This window comes from Oryctolagus cuniculus, chromosome 3 (genome assembly GCF_051225735.1).
Source record: "Oryctolagus cuniculus isolate XC-2025 breed Fujian yellow rabbit chromosome 3, ASM5122573v1, whole genome shotgun sequence".
Taxonomy (NCBI): domain Eukaryota; kingdom Metazoa; phylum Chordata; class Mammalia; order Lagomorpha; family Leporidae; genus Oryctolagus; species Oryctolagus cuniculus.
Window position 1 is genome coordinate 29,977,311 of NC_142869.1, and position 18,900 is coordinate 29,996,210.

The window sequence follows — 18,900 nt, forward strand, 5'->3', positions numbered from 1 at the left end:
GGAAGCCTTGAAAATTAACAGCCCTAGAACCACGGTAGCAGTGAAAACCTGTGGTCTTGCTGCCCCTGGATAAGTCTGGCACTCTTGAAAGTCCCCATCGCTAGAGATTTGTCACTGGGATCTTTATTTCACTTGATTCAAAGCTTACATAGTGCTGAATGCCCAGGAAATTTGCCCAAGAAATCAGCAACAAAAGTTTGACATTGTAGTTACCTGAGGTGCTTGTATTAGTTGGGGCAAGCAAGAGGCTGATAAAATTATTTTAAAAGAAAATTCTTAGGAATGAGATTTCTACGGGGGGCTTGTAAATCCCCAACATACTATGGTACTTCAACAAATTCATGAAAAATAGTCTATTTTGATTCTAAAAAAATTGAAATTCATGCTTATGAAGACTTTTACTTTTAAGATTTATTTATTTGAAAGGCTGAGTTAGAGAGAGACAGATCTTCCATCTGCTGGTTCACTCCCCAGATGGCCGCAAAGGCCAGGGCTGGGCCAGGCTGAAACCAGGAGCCAGGAACTTTATGCAAATCTCCCACGTGGGATGCAGGGGCCCAAGTACTTTGGCCATCTTCTGCTGCTTTTCCCAGGCCGGGAAGCTGGATAGGAAGTGGAGCAGTGGGGACACGAACCAGGCCCAGATGGAATGCCAGCATCATAGGTAGTGGCTTAACATGCTAAACCACAACACTGGCCCCCATATGATGACTCTTTAAAAAGTTTATGAAAATGCATATTATGAGGAAACTATACATGGATATTAAAAAAATTTAACTGAAATAAACATTAAAAATTCCTTTTCAATAAACTTTTTAAACTACCTACATTTTTTTTTTTGGCCAACCATGGGATTCTACACATTTAAAAAGTGAAAAAAATAAAGATCAAAGCAGTTTTTAACTCCAGGAACATGGAAGATGTTCCTCAACATGTCTACAATGCCCCTCAGCAAGAGCTGCGAGACTTAAGATCCAGGCACTGAAGCAAACCTTTGTCTAATCATCACCTGGCCACTAATCTGATCAGAGATTTCAGTGATCACGCTCAACAAAATATACAGACTTTACACAATTAGTTCAGGAAAGCCACTGAACAACATAGCAACATATGAACCAGCAGCAACAACAAACTCTAAGGAAATGGACTATCTGATTTGCAGAGTTGTAATGTTATTGTCTACTTTTCAATAAAAATTTTTGGACACACAAGGAACCAAGAAAATATTCCCTGCATACAGGAATAATAGCAGGCAATAGAAAGTACTTCTGAGAAGCCTAGATGTTAGACTTACTAGAAAAAGATTTTTAAGTCAGTTATTATAAATAGATTCTATTTTAATATTATATAATAAATGTATGAAAAATTATAACATTTGTACTATAAAGGTAAATAGAAAACTATGTCTCTCATAGTTTAAAATGATAATGTAACTACTAAATTTTCCTTTATTGCATTAAATGTAAATGGATAAAATGTGACAATAAAAAGGCAGAATTAGCACTATAGATAACAAAGAGACATGACTACTATGGGCTGTCTATAAGAGACATAATTTAGTTTTAATGACACAAGAGAGGTGCAAAAGGATATGACATATGAGCCGGCGCCGCGGCTCACTAGGCTAATCCTCCGCCTTGCGGCGCCGGCACACCGGGTTCAAGTCCCGGTCGGGGCACCGGATTCTGCCCCGGTTGCCCCTCTTCCAGGCCAGCTCTCTGCTGTGGCCAGGGAGTGCAGTGGAGGATGGCCCAAGTGCTTGGGCCCTGCACCCCATGGGAGACCAGGAAAAGCACCTGGCTCCTGGCTCCTGCCATCGGATCAGCGCGGTGCGCCAGCCGCTGCGCGCTGGCTGCGGTGGCCATTGGAGAGTGAACCAACGGCAAAGGAAGACCTTTCTCTCTGTCTCTCTCTCTCACTGTCCACTCTGCCTGTCCAAAAAAAAAAAAAAAAAAAAAAAAAAAAGGATATGACATATGGACAGTAGCAAAAAGATAACTGGTATGGTTATATTAATATCAAGCAAAGTATACTTTAAGAGAAGACATAATTATAGAGGCAAAAAGGACACATTAAAATGATGTGTCAATCTACAAGGAAGAAAAATAATTATACATATATCTGTACCTAACAGAGCCCTATAATATATGAAAGAAAAAGCTGACAGAATTAAAGGGAGAAATAAATAATTCAATAATAATAGAAAATCTCACTAACTCATTTCAACAATAGAACAACTACACAGAATTCAGCAAGGAGATAGAAGACTTGGTTAACATTATAAATCAACTAGGCCTCATAGATATACACACAAACGCTTTTCCCATCACATACCAGCATATAAGCAATAAAACAAGCCTCAATAAATCCCAGAGGCAGAAATAACACAACAAATGCTTTCCAACCATAAATGGATAAAATTAGTCATCAATAACAGAAGGAAATTTGGGGAATACACAAATATGTGGAAATTAAAATTCAATCCTAAATAACAAATGGGTCAAATAAAAGTCATAGGGGAAATTAGAAAATACTTTGAGGTGTTTGAAAATTAAAATATTATATACTGGGGCTGGCGCTGTGGCACAGTGGGTTAAAGCCCCAGCCTGAAGTGCCGACATCCCATATGGGTGCCAGTTCTAGTCCTGGCTGCTCCACTTCCAATTCAGCTCTCTGCTTATGGCCGAGGAAAGCAGTAGAGATTGGCCCAAGTCCTTGGGACCCTGCACCCATGTCGGAGACATGGAAGAAGCTCCTGGTTTCTGGCTTCGAATTGGCTCAGCTCTGGCCATGGTGGCAATTTGGGGAGTGACCAATGGATGAAAGACCTCTCTTTATCAGTTTCTATCACTCTCTGTAACTCTGTCTTTCAAATAAATAAAAATAAATCTTTTAAAAAACATAATATACTGAAATTTCAGACATACAGCTAAAGCTGTGCTTAGAGGGAAATTTATAGCTGTATGTGCGTACATTAAAAATTATAAAGTTCTCAAATCAATAATGTAAACTTCTACCTCATGACATTGTCTTAAAGAAGAACAAGCTAAATTCATTGCAAGAAAAGAAAGAAAATAGTAAATGTTAGTGAAGATAGTGATCAATAGAAAAATAATAGAGAAAAGCAATGGAGCGAAAAACTGCATCTTAGAAAAGATCAAGAAAATGGGCAAATCTTTAGTTAGACTATTAAGAAAAACAGGGATAAGACATAAATAACCAAAGTCAGGGATGACAGAAGGGACATATTATTAATAATACCAAAACAATAAGAATTATAAGGGAATATTATGAGCAACTATATGAAAACAAATTAGAAAATATGGGCTCAAGGCCGGCGCCGCGGCTCAATAGGCTAATCCTCCATCTTGCGGCGCCGGCACACCAGGTTCTAGTCCTGGTCGGGGCACCGGATTCTGTCCCGGTTGCCCCTCTTCCAGGCCAGCTCTCTGCTGTGGCCAGGGAGTGCAGTGGAGGATGGCCCAAGTGCTTGGGCCCTGCACCCCATGGGAGACCAGGAGAAGCACCTGGCTCCTGCCATCGGATCAGTGCGGTGCGCCGGCTGCAGCGGCCATTGGAGGGTGAACCAACGGCAAAGGAAGACCTTTCTCTCTGTCTCTCTCTCTCACTGTCCACTCTGCCTGTCAAAAAAAAAAAAAAAAAAAAAAAAAAAAAAGAAAAGAAAATATGGGCTCAATATGCATGTTCCTAGAAAGACAGAAACTACAGGACTTCAGTAAGAAAGAAATAGATAATCTGAAGAGATTTATATCAAGAAAAGATATTAATAAAGTAACCAAAAACTTTCCATAAAAGAAAGTTTTGGCCCAGAGAACCTCACTGATCAAGCCTACCACTCATTTAAAGAAAAATTAACATCAATTCTTCACAAACACTTTTAACAACTGGAAAAGAAAGGAAAATTTCCTAAAGCATTCTATGATACTTAGATAATAAAACTAGACAATGCTATCACAGGAAAAAAACCTCTAGACAAATATTTGTTATAAGTATAGATGAAAAAACTCCTCAACACAATATTGGCAAATGAGATTCAGAATTATATAAAAATACTATATGCTATGACAATGTGTGGTTTATCTCAGGAATGTAAGGGTGATTCAACATATGAATATCAATCAATGTAATAGATCATAATAATAGAATGAATAAAAAAACACATGAGAGTTTCAACAGATGTGGAAAAAGCATTTGACAAAATCCAATACTCTTTGATGGTAAAACATAAAAAAATTGGAATTTAAGGGAACTTCCTCAATATGATAAAGTTTATTTATTAAAGTTCTCAATATTATATTTAATCATGAAAGATTAAATGCTTCCCTCTTTAAGGTCAGGAAAAAAAGCTAGAATATTTGCTGTGATCATTTTTATTTAATAATGTACTGGAGGTTTAGGCAGTGTTATAAGGCAATACAAATTAAAATATATCTAGGTTAGAAAGAAGTAAAACTATTTCTATTTGCAGATGATGTGATTTTGTATGTAGAGAATCTTAAGTCCACAAAACTATTAGAACTAAAATGATTTCAACATTGTAGAATATAAAATTAATATGTGAAATCAATTTTATTTCTAAACACTAGCAATGCATACATGAAATTAGAAGACCAATTTAATATATAATAACATCAGAAAGAATAAAATACTTATTAATAAATCCAATGAAAAAGTACAATATTTGTACATTGAAATCAATACATTATTGAAATGGATTAGAGACCTAAATTAACAGAAAGATATTTTATGTCCACAAACCAAAAGATTTAATATGCCTCATATTGATCCAAATATTGAATATAATGAAATTCCATCTGCTATTTTTTAAGAAATTGACATACTGATCCTAAAATTCATATAGAATGCAAGAGGCCAAGAATAACTAAATAATCTCAAAAAAGAGAAAAAAAATTTCAAGATTCAGTTACCAATTAAAAACTTTATGACAAAGATTAACAAGAAGTTTAAAAGCATATAATTGAAAGACCAGAAGTAAACCATTACCTTTATGTTCAATTGATTTTTTAAAAAATTTAAGATATACAAATTTTATATATTTCATATATACAGATTTAGGAATACGATGATACTTCCCACACTATTCTCCCTTCTTCCCATGCTCCCACCCTTCTTCTTCCTCCCTCTCCTATTCTCATTCTTAATTTTTTTTTTTTTAAGTTTTGTAAGCTTTTTATTTAGTGAGAGAAATGCATAGGAAAGTGAAGGCTCTATCTAAGGGAGAAAGGGAAGTCCAGAAATTAAGTTGGGACCATACCAAGCAGACAGCAGGCCAGAAGCCAAGTGCAGCAAGTCTATTTTTACCAATATCTATTTTCAGTTTACTTTATACTCGTAAGATTAACCCTATACTAAGTAAAGAGTTCAACAAATAGTATGAAGAAAAAATGCTATTCCTCAATAGTAGAGACAAGGACTGTAAACAATCATCAAACCTCAAAAGGTCAATTTCACTGTTATATATTACATTTTAGGTACTCTATTAGTTACCACAGATTAGAAAAAACATATGGTATTTATCTTTTTGGAACTGGCTTCTTTCATGAACTATAATGGTTTTCAGTTGCATTCATTTTGTTGCAAAAGACAGGATTTCATTTTTTTAAATTGCTGTGTAGTGTTTCATAGTGTATATACTCCATAATTTCTTTATCCAGTCATCAGCTGGTGAACATCTGGGTTGACTTCATATCTTAGCTATTATGAACTGATCTGCAATGAATATGAGGGTACAGATAATCTTTCATATGCTAATTTTATTTTGATTGGGTAAATTCCCAGCAGTGTCAACTGATTTTTGACAATGGTGCCAAGAAAATTCAATGGGGGGAAAATAGACTTTTCAATACAAAGTGCTGGAATCAACAGATATCAGTATACAAAAGAATGATGTTGGATTCCAACTCACAGTACAATGAGAAATTAACTCAAAATTTACCACACACTAAAATATAAGTGCTAATTTTATAACATTCTTAGAAGAAAACACAGGAGTAAATCTTTGTGACACTGGTTTGGATAACAGTTTCTTAGACATGATACTATAAGCATAAGTGACAAGAAAAAGTATATATACTAGATTTAACTAAAAATTTTGTACTTCAAGGTCACCATTGCAAAAGTAAAAAGCAAATCACAAAATGAGAGAAATGTGTGCAAATAATTTATAAGTGGCTTGTATCCCGAATATATAGATATTTCCTACAACTGGCCAATTAAAAGACAAAATACTGATTAAAAATGGGTAAAATGATTTTGTGGACACTTTGTATTACATCTACATACTTTGGCTTTTATGAGTTGAGATACATGCTTTCCAATTTGTGAATGTAATTTTAATTCTCATCTTTATGTTAAATTATATGCAAACGGAAAAAACATTTAAACAGATAAGTTTTGCAAAGAAGATATAACAATAACCACTAAGGGTATGAAAATATGCTCTAGAGCAAGAGAAATGTTTATCAAAAGCACAATGGGAAACCATTTCATAATCACAAGGATGATGAAAACAAAGACAATAATAAGTCTTGACAAGGATGTGTGGCATATTTTATATTTTTTGGTAAAAATGTAAAATGATGTAGCTTCTTTGGAAAATAGTTTGGCAATTTTCCCCACAAAATCATCCATGGCAGCATACTTTATAATGGGTAAAATGTAGAAGGAACTCACATGTCCATTAGCTGATGAACAGATAAACATAATATAGTATGTCCATATCATGGAACATAATTTAGCAATAAATAGGAATAAAAATTGATACATGGACCCAGAAAATATTATGCTAAATTAAAAAAGCTATACAAAGCCATGTATCATATACATGACTCCATTTTAATAAAATATACATAATAGGCAAATCCATAGAAATAGAAAGTAAGTTAGTATTTGCTGGGGGTTGAGGAATTAGTGGGTAAGAGTGACTGTTAATGACTATGGAGTTTCTTTTGGGGAAGAAGAAAATATTTAAAATTAGATGGTGATTGTTGAACACTACATGAACATACTAAAAATTACTATATATCTACTTGAGAGGGGGCAAATCTTCTGGTATTTGAACATACATCAACAAAGGTGTTATAAAAATGTAGCTATACTTTGGGTCCCATCTCTGTATATCAATCATTTTTCAAAGTTCCCTAGGGTTGTACAGCTTCATTTTTTATATATCATTTTTGATGACTGCATAGGTTAGTAAAAAAGTTTGCATAATCTTGAAGCAGTGAGTCTCAGAGAGCTGTTTTTACTACAGAAGCAATTTTTCTTTAATTCTTGGAACTTCAGGGCATTAAGTTCTGCCCTCAATCCTCTTCTTATCACTATGTTAATAGCATGGCCTTTAGTCTGCCTTGGATTGTTAAATCATCCTAGAAAGGCACCCTAATGGCATCATACCAATAGACACTGGAATTACAAGGTTTTAAAAATATTGATGCATGGGTCTCACCCTCAGAGAATTTATGTTGATCTTGGGTGTGGCCTGGACATTTTTCTAAAGCTTCCCAGTTGACTGTGATGTGTAGCCAGGGTGGAAAATAATTAACTGCCTAGAGTATTGTCTTCTGAAGCCTCAACAGTAGGACTACATGTAAAATAATTAAAACAGAGCCAGCTTACAAGTGACAATTGCTGGCTTAAATCTACAATAATTTTTTGAGAATGCTACTCAATCTCATTTTATTTTGGAACTTCAAGTCATGAAACAAGTCATTTAATTAAGAAGGGATAATGATGTGAGGTAATGATAATAACGGGAAAATGTTTCAAAACACACTGAGTCATGAAGAGTAAGAACACATTTGTAAGAGCACCCACCTTCTGCACTGACAGCTGAGCGCACAGACCACACAGACCCGCGGCGGAACGAGTAGTTCCTGTGGGAAGTGCTGGAGGTACAGGATGGACTCACAGACAATCGACGGGATGCCAGATTAGTGACTTCTTCTACTGGCAAACAAAACAGGGAATGTGAACTTTGGGTTTATAATGAAAAAGTTGTCGTTATCACAATTATAGCTGTACTTACATTACAGTATGTACCACCCTCAGACCATAAGGCTTAAGCAATTTAGGTCATATTTAGCAAAAGGGAAAGAAAAATTCTACAGAAAGGCAGAAACTTTCTCCCAAAGTTTCTACAAAAGCAGATCAGAGAATCACAGAACTTAGAATGGGTCACAAGTGATTTTCTGATACCAACTGGCAAACTGTCTACTCTTATGCATGTTGCATAATTAATAGATTAGCCCCATTTTTAATGATGAACAATTGACTGCATTTACTTTAACACACATTCTGGATTCATTTGTTCCCTGAATCACAACCAACACTTGGTCCATTATCAATTGGTTCATTCAATATGACTAATGTCCTCTTCTGGAGATAGGTCCTCTCTAAATTCTTAGAAAATAACAACTTTTCTTTTCTGTTTGTTTGGATAGTGTCAGAAAGAGAGAGAGATGGAGGGGGCAGATCACCTCATGTCACATAAAATCATCAATGCTTATTTCAAACAAAATCCTTTCCCTACGAATCTGCCCCCCAAGAAGCCCCATGTGTAGAGGGCACCTTCTTCTTCCGGCTCTGAGTTGGGTGTACAAGTGGGCTCGTAGCAAGCCTCCTGGGTGATAGGGATGGCGGTGATGAGACTGGCTTCTCGGCCAAGACGTTTCTTCTCCTCTTCCTGCTGGAGATTCTTTAAAATGTGTTCTGCTCTCTGATGGGAGCGAGACACAGCCCGGGCTGAAAAGGATTTCTGTTGAGACAGAAAGCTAAGTTTATTGACTAGTAACTTGTCTTGAGAGGTTATAGGCATAAATTTTCCCAATGAATTGGTAGTTCTTCAAGAAATGGTAAGGCAGCAGTAAACCAGTTTCATGAATATTCATTTGTTTGTTTTTCTACCAAGTTTCTAGGTTATATGTAGCTATATATAGCTATATATATATGTATATTTTTACTAACAGAATAATTCTTCAAGAATGTCTGCAATTTCAGGAAAGAATCCTATTTCACATTTAAGATATGAGGTAGCATCAAAAATTCGCTCTGTAAACAGTAAAAACAAATAAAAAATTTAATACTCTTTAGAAATTTTTGAACTGGCTTTCAGTATGGCACGTTTATTTCATAAACGTAATAAAATAAATTCAGAACCATAGAAAGGAAGGTGAAGGAGATTCATCTCTCACATAAACCAGTTAGCTATATAACTTATTTAATTTTTGTAGTTCAGGTATTTACCACATAAGTAATATTTGTACATAAATGTAGGGGCACACTGTAAATACTTAACAATATTTATAGAAACAGTTATTGAAAGGAAATTAAAAGAGTTGGTTACGTTGCTAAGGTTGAATGTATAATTTGACTCTGTTTACTAACAGCACAGGCATAATAGAAAAATATTAAGAACAATCCACTTTTAAACAGGTAAAAGATAAGTTTCAAGAAAGGTGAGAAGATTCATTCTGCAAATGACCTTACAATAGTCATTCTTCATCACAATACCTACACTGGCACAAATCCCAAGAACTTTGAGCACACAGAGTCAGCTCAAGCTGACTTGCCCCAAGTGGTGGAGTTAGAAATGTGCCAGGGGATTCCAATGCAATCCCATCAAGGTTGCATGTACCAATGCCATCTCACTAGTCCAAGTGGTCAATTTCAGGTCACAATAGATCATAATGATAGGTCTAAGAGTCAAAGGGATCACATAAACAAGACTAGTGTCTGCTAACACTAACTGATAGAATAAAAAAGGGAGAGAACGATCCAACATGGGAAGCGGGATACACAGCAAACTCATAGAATGACAGATGTCCTACACAGCTCTCTGGCCTCAGAATCAGCCCTTAAAGCATTCGGATCTGGCTGAAGAGCCCATGAGAGTATTTTAGGCATGGAAAGCCAAGACACCCTGGCAACAAAAACAAAAACAAAAAAAAACAAACAAAAACAAAACAAACCTAAATGAAAGATCTCTTGAGTGAGATCCCAGTAGAAAGAACAGGCTATCAAAGAATGAGGTACCTTTCTCTGAAGGGAGGAGAGAACTTCCACTTTGACTATGGCCTTGTCAAAATAAGATCAAAGTCGGCAAGCTGAGGGGGCTTCCATGGCCTTGGCAACTCATGACTAGAGCCTGGGGAGATTGCTGACACCTTAAACATGAGTGTCAATTTGTTAAGTCAACAACAGGAGTCACTGTGCACTTACTCCTCATGTAGGATCTCTGTCCTTAATGTGTAGTTCAATGTGAATTAATGCTATGACTAGTGCTCAAACAGTATTTTGCACTTTGTGTTCTGTGTGGGGGCAAACTGATGAAATCTTTACTTAATATATACTAAATTGATCTTATGTATATAAAGATAATTGAAAATGAATCTTTTTTTTTTTTTTTGACAGGCAGAGTGGACAGTGAGAGAGAGAGAGACAGAGAGGAAAGGTCTTCCTTTGCTGTTGGTTCACCCTCCAATGGCCACCGCGGCTGGTGTGCTGCGGCCAGTGCACTGCGCTGATCCGATGGCAGGAGCCAGGTACTTATCCTGGTCTCCCATGGGGTGCAGGGCCCAAGCACTTGGGCCATCTTCCATTGCACTCCCTGGCCACAGCAGAGAGCTGGCCTGGAAGAGGGGCAACCGGGTCAGAATCTGGCGCCCTGGCCGGGACTAGAACCCTGTGTGCTGGCGCTGCAAAGCGGAGGATTAGCCTAGTGAACCGCGGCGCCGGCCTGAAAATGAATCTTGATGTGAATGGAATGGGAAAGGGAGAGGGAGATGGGAGGGTTGCGGGTGGGAGGGAAGTTATTGGGGGGAAACTCCATTGTAATCCATAAACAGTACTTTGAAATTTATATCTACTAAATAAAAGTTAAAAAAAAAAGAAACAATGAAAAAAAAAAAAAACCAGAGTGCAGATCCCAGGAGTTCTTTGCAGATTTAAAGTAACATCTGTATACATCAGCAATTCCAGATCTCTTTGTTGGTCTATAGTTCTAGAGAGAGACGGGTAGTCTTGGTGGTTCTTCTAAAAGGCTGTCTTCAGAGATACTCCCTTTATTCGAGACATCAATGTTAGATTTCGGTTTCCTATGATGATGAATTACATAAGAGCAATCAAGGGTGTTTGATAGGCTATCATTTTCAGAGCCAGGAGACTAAGTTGGTTTATCATAAGGTATAAGGTAAAGATTTTGGAATGAGAGAGAGAGTACTGGACACCGAATCTGGATTGGCTCAAATCTATTGTGAACTCAGGATGAAGACTTGATTGGTTCAAATGATCCAATTATGTGTAGGAAGAAAAATCAAAGATCCTCTTGCTGATGGTTCAGATGTTGGAATTATTGCACACATGGAAGAAGATACAAAAGAACATTATATGTGAAAATACAATATGTGGATACATTAAAATAAAATAGGCATATTGAGATGGGTGAAGAGTTCAAACAGTTCCCCAAAGAAAACTACAAATGTCTCCAAAGTCTATGTGCTTCATGCAAAAATATTCAGCTTGACTTCATATATTCATTTTCCAAAGAAGTGTAAGTGATTTCTTTTTCAATTCAAAGTGTCAGGTTTTAAACAACATATTACTTAATTTGAATGGAAAAAAACACTTTTCTACTATGAAAGGTAAAATGATATTTTAAGAGATGTATCAAAAATCTTTAATATTTATATACCTAATAATGATGGATTTGAGCAAGAAGACATATTCTTTTTCTATTATGCTTTATTTTCCAAATTTTCTATCTTACTTTTGTAATTTAGAAAAATGCTATTTAACAAGTGAAAATGGCATATTTTGGAGATGTTTTTCAAATAGCATGTAGTCTTGTTTTTTTTTTTTACTTATATTCTAACTTAAATATTAATTTTTTAAAGATTTTATTTATTTATTTGAGAGGTAGAGTCACAGAGAGTAGGAGGAAGAGACAGAGAGAAAGGTCTTCTGTCCGTTGGTTCACTCCCCAGATGGCTGCAATGGCTGGAGCTGCGCTGATCTGAAGCCAGGAGCTTCTTCCGGTCTCCCACATGGGTACAGGGGCCCAAGAACTTAGGCCATCTTCTACTGCTTTCCCAGGCCATAGCAGAGAATGGGATTGGAAGAGGAGCAGCTGGGACTAGAACTGGCGCCCATATGGGATGCTGGCACCGCAGGTGGGGGATTAACCTACTGTGCCACAGTGCCAGTCCTAATCTGAATATTATTGACTTATATTAGGTAACAGCTGTGCTATATTAGAGCAACATAAGATTGAAGTCCCAAGGGCATCACTGCGGTGCAGATGGTTGAGACGCTGCTTTGGATGCCCACGTACCATACTGGACTGCCTAGGATCTAGTCTTGCTTCTGATTCTGATTCAACTTCCTACTGATGCAGCTATGAGCAAGAAGATGGTGGACCAGGTACTTGGGTTCCTGACATCCATGTGAAAGACCCAGTAGGAGTTCTTGGCTTCTGGCTTTGGTCTGGCTTACCTCAACTGTTGTGGGCATTTGGGAAGCGAACCATCAGATACAGTATCTCTCTGGCTCTCCCTCAGTCTCTGCCACCCTGCCTTTAACATAAATAAACAAATAAATAAATCTTAAGAAAAAAGGCTGAGTTTTCAGTGATGTTTGTGATGCTGCTGCTGCTGGTCAATAAAATGCACAAAACCAAAGTCCAAACAAGGAAGTATGAATCGCCAGCTTTCTTTTTTCTTTACTTTTGCTGGGTCAATATTTTTAACTCTTGGGTAGTTTACATATTATAGGTTAAATGAATTTTTTGATGATAAATATAAAAAATATTTCCTATGGTCAAGAAATCAATACCTAATGCTTTTAATAGCTTTATAAGGCAGGCACTGCTCTTATTGTAAAGCAAAATTGTTGACTTGAAGGTCTGCAAATTCTCAGTTCCAGATGCTACTTCCTCCTGTTGACAAGAATAAAGACCTTTTGTGACCGATTTTCTGTGCTGTTATTACATTCTTATGACAAGAATGGACACACTGCCTCACGTATTAGCTGTTCTCTTTCTTGTGTACTCCATGAGGCCTGGAGATAAAGGAAAGAAAGTGCTTGTTACTCACAGACTGATCTTCATTAATGGGGTCCTGGACACTCCCGCTGCACTGAGGGACCCAGGGTGGGTCAAACATTGGAACAGATGGCATTCCAAGTACTGGTGAAGGCAGGGTGAAGTTGATGCTGGGAGGCGGGATCTGTTAGTTGATATAAGAAAGAGGTAAGTAGTTTGGGAGATAAGCTGGAAGGAGTCTGAAGTATACTTAGGACACAGTCTTAGGAAGTGTTAAGGATCTAAGTGATTCCTTGCGCAATGAGCATGCATTATTTAGGAAACGGCTGTTTCCCAAGATTCTCTGTTTCATGGCACAAGGCTAACCTTTCTGGGCTGCAGTTTATTCCTCAGTGAAATGAAGGGTTTCAACCAAATCATCTCTATTTGTGTTAATCACCCCATCCTCCCCAAACCATCTGTATGTGTATACAGCAGAATGTCTGAAAGATTACACCACATACTTTTATGTGCTTATTCCTGGGGATGGTAGTGAGTTATTCTTTTTTTTTTTAGGTTTATAGTCTTGATTTCCTTACTCTACATTTTGTATATTTACTTTTTTAAAAAATAATTCACTTATGAGTTAGTTTTATTTATTTAAACAGAGAAGGATAAAACAGAGGCATCTTTTTTGGATATACACTGTGACTTTGAGGTTCATAGATTTAAACAGATTGTGAGTTGGGTTTGTTACTCTAATTCCCATACGGCAAGAATCTGATACCTTAAAAATCTGTTGTGCCCCCTCCTCCATGCGGGGCCAGACCTGATAGCGAAACCTCCAGAGGGTGTGGAACTTGAGGACGGCGTTCAGCCTCTGCACAGTCTCTGGGTGGTGGAACTCTGACATCAGCATGTCGGACACAGCCTCAGGGACTTTCACCGCACACAGCAGGAACATGGCAGCTAGAGACAGTCAACAGCTCATCAGCTGCACGTTTCACATTTTGCTTGATTCCTGGGGTTGAGGAGAAGTACGAACTGGTCTTGTCTTCTGCAAGTTATTCCTGAGCTAATGGAATCAGGCTACCAGAAATGGCAAAAGCAAGTGCAGCTTCAGCCACTGGAAACCAAACATCATGCTTTGAGGAACCCACAATTTTGTAGTGGCTGGTGCGAGGGCAGGGACAGAATATTTCAAGAGAATAATCATTCAACAGAAAACTTCCTCTGGCTCATGGTGAAAAGTGAATACCAGAAAAAACAAATGAAGAAAGAAAAATACATGCTGAAATATGGTCTTTAGGAAATAGCTAGAGTCATCCATAGTATTCTGAGAATAGTACCTTGGTACAGATGTTAAGACATGACTTGGGACGTCCAATCCCATATCAGAATGTCTGGTTTTGAATCCTAGCTCTGCTTGTTATACTAGTTTCCTGCTACTGTGCACCATGGAAGGAAGCAGGTGACTATTCAAGTACTTGGTCCCTGCCACCCATGTGGGAGACCAAGATTGAGTTAGGGCTCTTGGGTTCAGCCTGGCTCAGCCCTGGCTGTTGTGGACATTTGGGGAGCAAACTAGCAAATGGAAAATCTTTCTCGGCCTCTTGTCATGCCTGTCTCTCTTCCATTGCCTTTACCAAAATCTCAGTTACATAGTTATTTTAAAAACAAAACCCACATTGGATACTATATGACGAACTTCTGCCCTTTGCAGAGATAGAAGAAATTGATAAGCTAAAAGAGATTTCATGAATCATAGCATGATTTGATTAAGACATGTTGAGAAAATTCAAATATCAATAAGAGAAAAGTTGAGTGCCATGATAAGTTATAAAGCTAATGAATAATGAAACAGATAAATTTAGTCCATATCATGGATAGAAGAATGAGTGGCAATCCAAAAAACATAATCTATAATCCTAGAACCTCCAATCATGCTCAGGCAATTATATTAGCACTGAGACTAATCCCTGCTCTGATACTTCTCTGTTAGGTGATCTTAGACAGCCTCCGAACTTCTCTTAGCTTCCATTTTTTCCCCACTGCCAACAATAACAATGGCAAAGACAGCAATAATAAAACATGTCTCTGAATTTTTCATTAGAGTAAAATAAAATAATAGATGAGGGCCGGCGCCGCGGCTCACTAGGGTAATCCTCCACCTGCGGCGCCGGCACACCGGGTTCTAGTCCCGGTTGGGGCGCTGGATTCTGTCCCGGTTGCCCCTCTTCCAGGCCAGCTCTCTGCTGTAGCCAGGGAGTGCAGTGGAGGATGGCCCAGGTGCTTGGGCCCTGCACCCCATGGGAGACCAGGAAAAGCACCTGGCTCCTGGCTCCTGCCATCAGATCAGCGTGGTGCACCGGCCACAGCGTGCCAGCGGCAGCTGCCATTGGAGGGTGAACCAATGGCAAAGGAAGACCTTTCTCTCTGTCTCTCTCTCTCACTGTCCACTCTGCCTGTCAAAAAATAAAAAATAAATAAAAAAAAATAAAAAAAATAGATGAGAATGTGCTTTGTGAAGTGAAATGTGCTACACACTTGTAAAGTCTATTTTATGAGCAGAGCATCTATATGTGCAGTTAGGAGATGTGGATTTCGTTACCTGCCTCTCTAATTATGAGCTCTGTAAACTTGGATATGTCCTTTCAACTTTCTGACTAGGGTTTGCTCATCTGTAAAATGGCTTATTAATAAGATAATCTATGTGATATAGCTTTATAACAAATGCTAGGTATTGCAATCATTAGCTTTTGATATTCCTTTCTTTAATATCTACTTAAATCATTACTCTCATTTCTTTTTACTTTTCTTGAAATTTATTCAACTTTTCTCAATTTTAACTACTATGCTCATTATTTAACTCAGTGTAGAGTTTTATCTGAATCTCTATACTGAGATAGTTTTCGTGTATGCTCACTGGTCGGCAGATCCAGTGGTGATTTCCCTTTCGGTGTTTAAGAATCTCAAAACAGTCCCCTGAGGAACTCTTTTCTTCTGCTCTTCTGCTTCCATGGATCGAGACTGTTAAAGTTCTTTTATTTTCTTGATCATTTTTTTTGTATCTGTTGCTGGCCGAGTTTCTTTCTCCTGTTCTCTGAAGGCAGGAAAGGCCAGTGCCTTAGTGGTTCCCCTCTTCTCTTTTAATTCTCTCCCAGAGGACTCACCCACTTTCTTTGCTTCAGACATCACAAATGTCACCTTGTTCCCTAAGTTCTGGCCTCTTATTAGCTTCATTGTCATGGCGCCAACTTTCCTTCACCTGAAATCATAACTTCTGCAACCAAACGGTTGCACTCGACTGCTACCACATTAAACTAGAACTAATCTACACCCTTGATACCTTACTCTTTGATTCAGAAACCATGAGTGATTTTCTTTTTCTCTTGAAAACGATTTTATTTATTTGAAAATCAGAGTTACAGAGAAAGGGACAGACAGACAGAGAGATCTTCCATCTGCCAGTTCACTCCCCAAAATGCGTCAATGACCAGGGCTGGGCCATGTGGAAGCCAGGAGCTGGGAGCTTCATCTGTGTCTCCCACGTGCATGCAGGGGCCCAGGTATTTGGGTCATTTTTTGCTGCTTTTGCAGACACATTAGCAGGGAGCTGGATGGGAAGTGAAACAGCCAGGACTTGAACCAGCACCCTTATGGGATGCCAGCATTGCAGCTAGCGGCTAAACCTGCTGTGCCACAACACTGGGCCCCTAAGGGTGGTTTCCCATTGTTCGTAGTGGAAAGTCCACACTACTCAATTTGTCAATTAAGTTTTGTTAAAATCTGAGGTCCACTCACCTGTCTAATATTATGTGTTAGTGATCCCTCTACAAAAGCCATTGAAATCATCAAATCAGTCTTTTTAGGCTTTTCAAATAAGCTCAGTAACTTTCTACACCTATACCATTCCCATTTTAGGGCTAACTTCTAGCAGTTCTTATAGCATAAGCTACTTATTTATATTTTCCATCGAATTTGTCATGAGTATATCATATTTGAGGTGCATTACCTTCTTGACAGAGAACAGAAAACCTGAGCTTTAATGCATCAAAGATATTTTACAAAGATATTTTTTGAGGCATGGTATAAAAAAAGTCTAGTCTCAACCTCAATTTCCATTAATAGATCCTGATTACATAAATTATGGTACATTCATTCATTCAATGGAATATTTTGAAGCCATTAAAATGAGTCAGCCAAAACTATAAACTGATGTTAAGAAGTGGTCTCCTTCCTGTATATAAATGAAAAAAAATGCAAGTGTAAAACTTTTATAGTATGTTACATTTGTGTAAAAAAGAAAATGTGTGTGTGTAGGGGAGACAGAGAGGAGAGAGAGAGAGAGACAGAGTGTTCTGAGAAACTCAAAAATTACTGCCTTTGGGTAAGGGAATAATGAGGAGGGTCTTGGGAAAGAGGGTGGTACTTATAACTTCAGTTTTATACATTTGAATTTTTACCATATGCACTTATCCATGAAAATTGCTATTCTAGAAAAATCAAGGAATCGGTATGAAAAGTGGGAAAAAATGACCAACACACATTGTGCCTCTATCACTGACTAATTAAATGGCCTTGGACAAGTCACTTAAATTTCAATGAATTTGTTTTGATATTGCAATTTGGACACGGCACATCACTTATATAAAATTTAATAAAGTTAATTATAGTGGTTCATGATAAATCTAGGAAATAACACAAAAGGAATTTAATATTTTATGAAATACAGTGAAAATATAGGTTCTAGGGAAAATAATTCTCTACTTGGTAACTTTGTGACCACCTGTGAGAGATGTGCTGCTCTTGTGCGAAGCCCATAGTGAAATTGGAGGGGGCACATAGAATCTGGTCTGCTGTTCTATAGTTCAAAGTTCTGTCTAGAGTTCTAGTAATGACCATCAACCTGACCCAGCAGTTCTCTTGTTCTAGCACTTGAATCAATCATGCCAGTGAAAGCAGGAGCGTGGTCCAAGGTAGTCGGTCTTTACCTGCTGCTCCTGCCATGTGCTCATCCATGCTAAGCAGTAGCTCCCAGGCAGCCGGCTGGATGTCCCCATACATCTCCTCGGTCAGAATTGGTGCTGCTTTGATTAACAGAGACAATGGAGCAGGTGATAAGCTCATCACCTGGAAAGAGATAGAAAACACAATTTAAAGTCTTTTCAGATACTGCTTACTACACTCTTCTTCAAACTTAAGAGCCACTTCCAACTCTCTCTGCTTTCCTTAAATGACCTTAAAACAATTCCAAAGATAGGAACACACTTTGTTGACAGGGTGTATCCTAAGCTATATGTCTTATTGTTTGAAGCATATTTAGAAAAAAAATCATCCTAACTTAATAATGCTTTCATCACAAAACTGCTTTACATTCACTCAAGGAAAAAAAAAACTGTAGAATAAGTAAAATTTACAAGAAAGTAAAGATCCCAGTAAATGTATCTTTGTGTTAAAAATCCTGAAGGATTCACAGAGCATCCTATTTTCCTTCTTGTTAGTAAATTTCCTTGAAAATGATAAGCAGTATCTAATTTGGGAAAGAGTCCAGTTAGAAAGTTTTTGAAGCCAAAGTAAACTTGGATGATATTTCCTTTGGAAGCAACATTATACATTGTGCTAGTGGCCTCAGATTGGCTCACAGAATCCTACGGAACCCATTATTTTAGATAATTTAGGTGATGAATATAGGTTCTGGACAAGTTCATAATTTTAAAAACATTTCGGAAAAATATGAAAAAAGCTTTTCTGGGGAAAGGTAATTATGATTTAGAGCTTAGGTTGTAATAGCAACAAACAATGTGTCATGCTGGCATAGTAGATAAATGTACTATTCTATT

The 18,900-nt window shown here is 37.6% G+C and overlaps 1 protein-coding gene across 14 annotated transcripts in view; it reads right to left on the reverse strand.

The window, feature by feature from the left end:
• UNC80 (unc-80 subunit of NALCN channel complex) overlaps window positions 1-18,900 on the reverse strand; it is a 243,325-nt gene that overhangs the window by 70,824 nt on the left and 153,601 nt on the right. For 12 of the 14 annotated variants that reach the window (XM_002712440.6, XM_089329902.1, XM_051849166.3 and 9 more), the window contains 5 exons: window positions 18,052-18,190; window positions 13,845-14,026; window positions 13,131-13,262; window positions 8,611-8,797; window positions 7,858-7,989 (listed from right to left, as the gene is read on the reverse strand). In XM_002712440.6, the coding sequence (XP_002712486.3) occupies window positions 7,858-7,989; window positions 8,611-8,797; window positions 13,131-13,262; window positions 13,845-14,026; window positions 18,052-18,190 (772 nt within the window). The remainder of the gene's footprint in view (window positions 1-7,857; window positions 7,990-8,610; window positions 8,798-13,130; window positions 13,263-13,844; window positions 14,027-18,051; window positions 18,191-18,900) is intronic. The other 2 variants (XM_002712438.6, XM_089329899.1) reach the window with 1 other exon arrangement.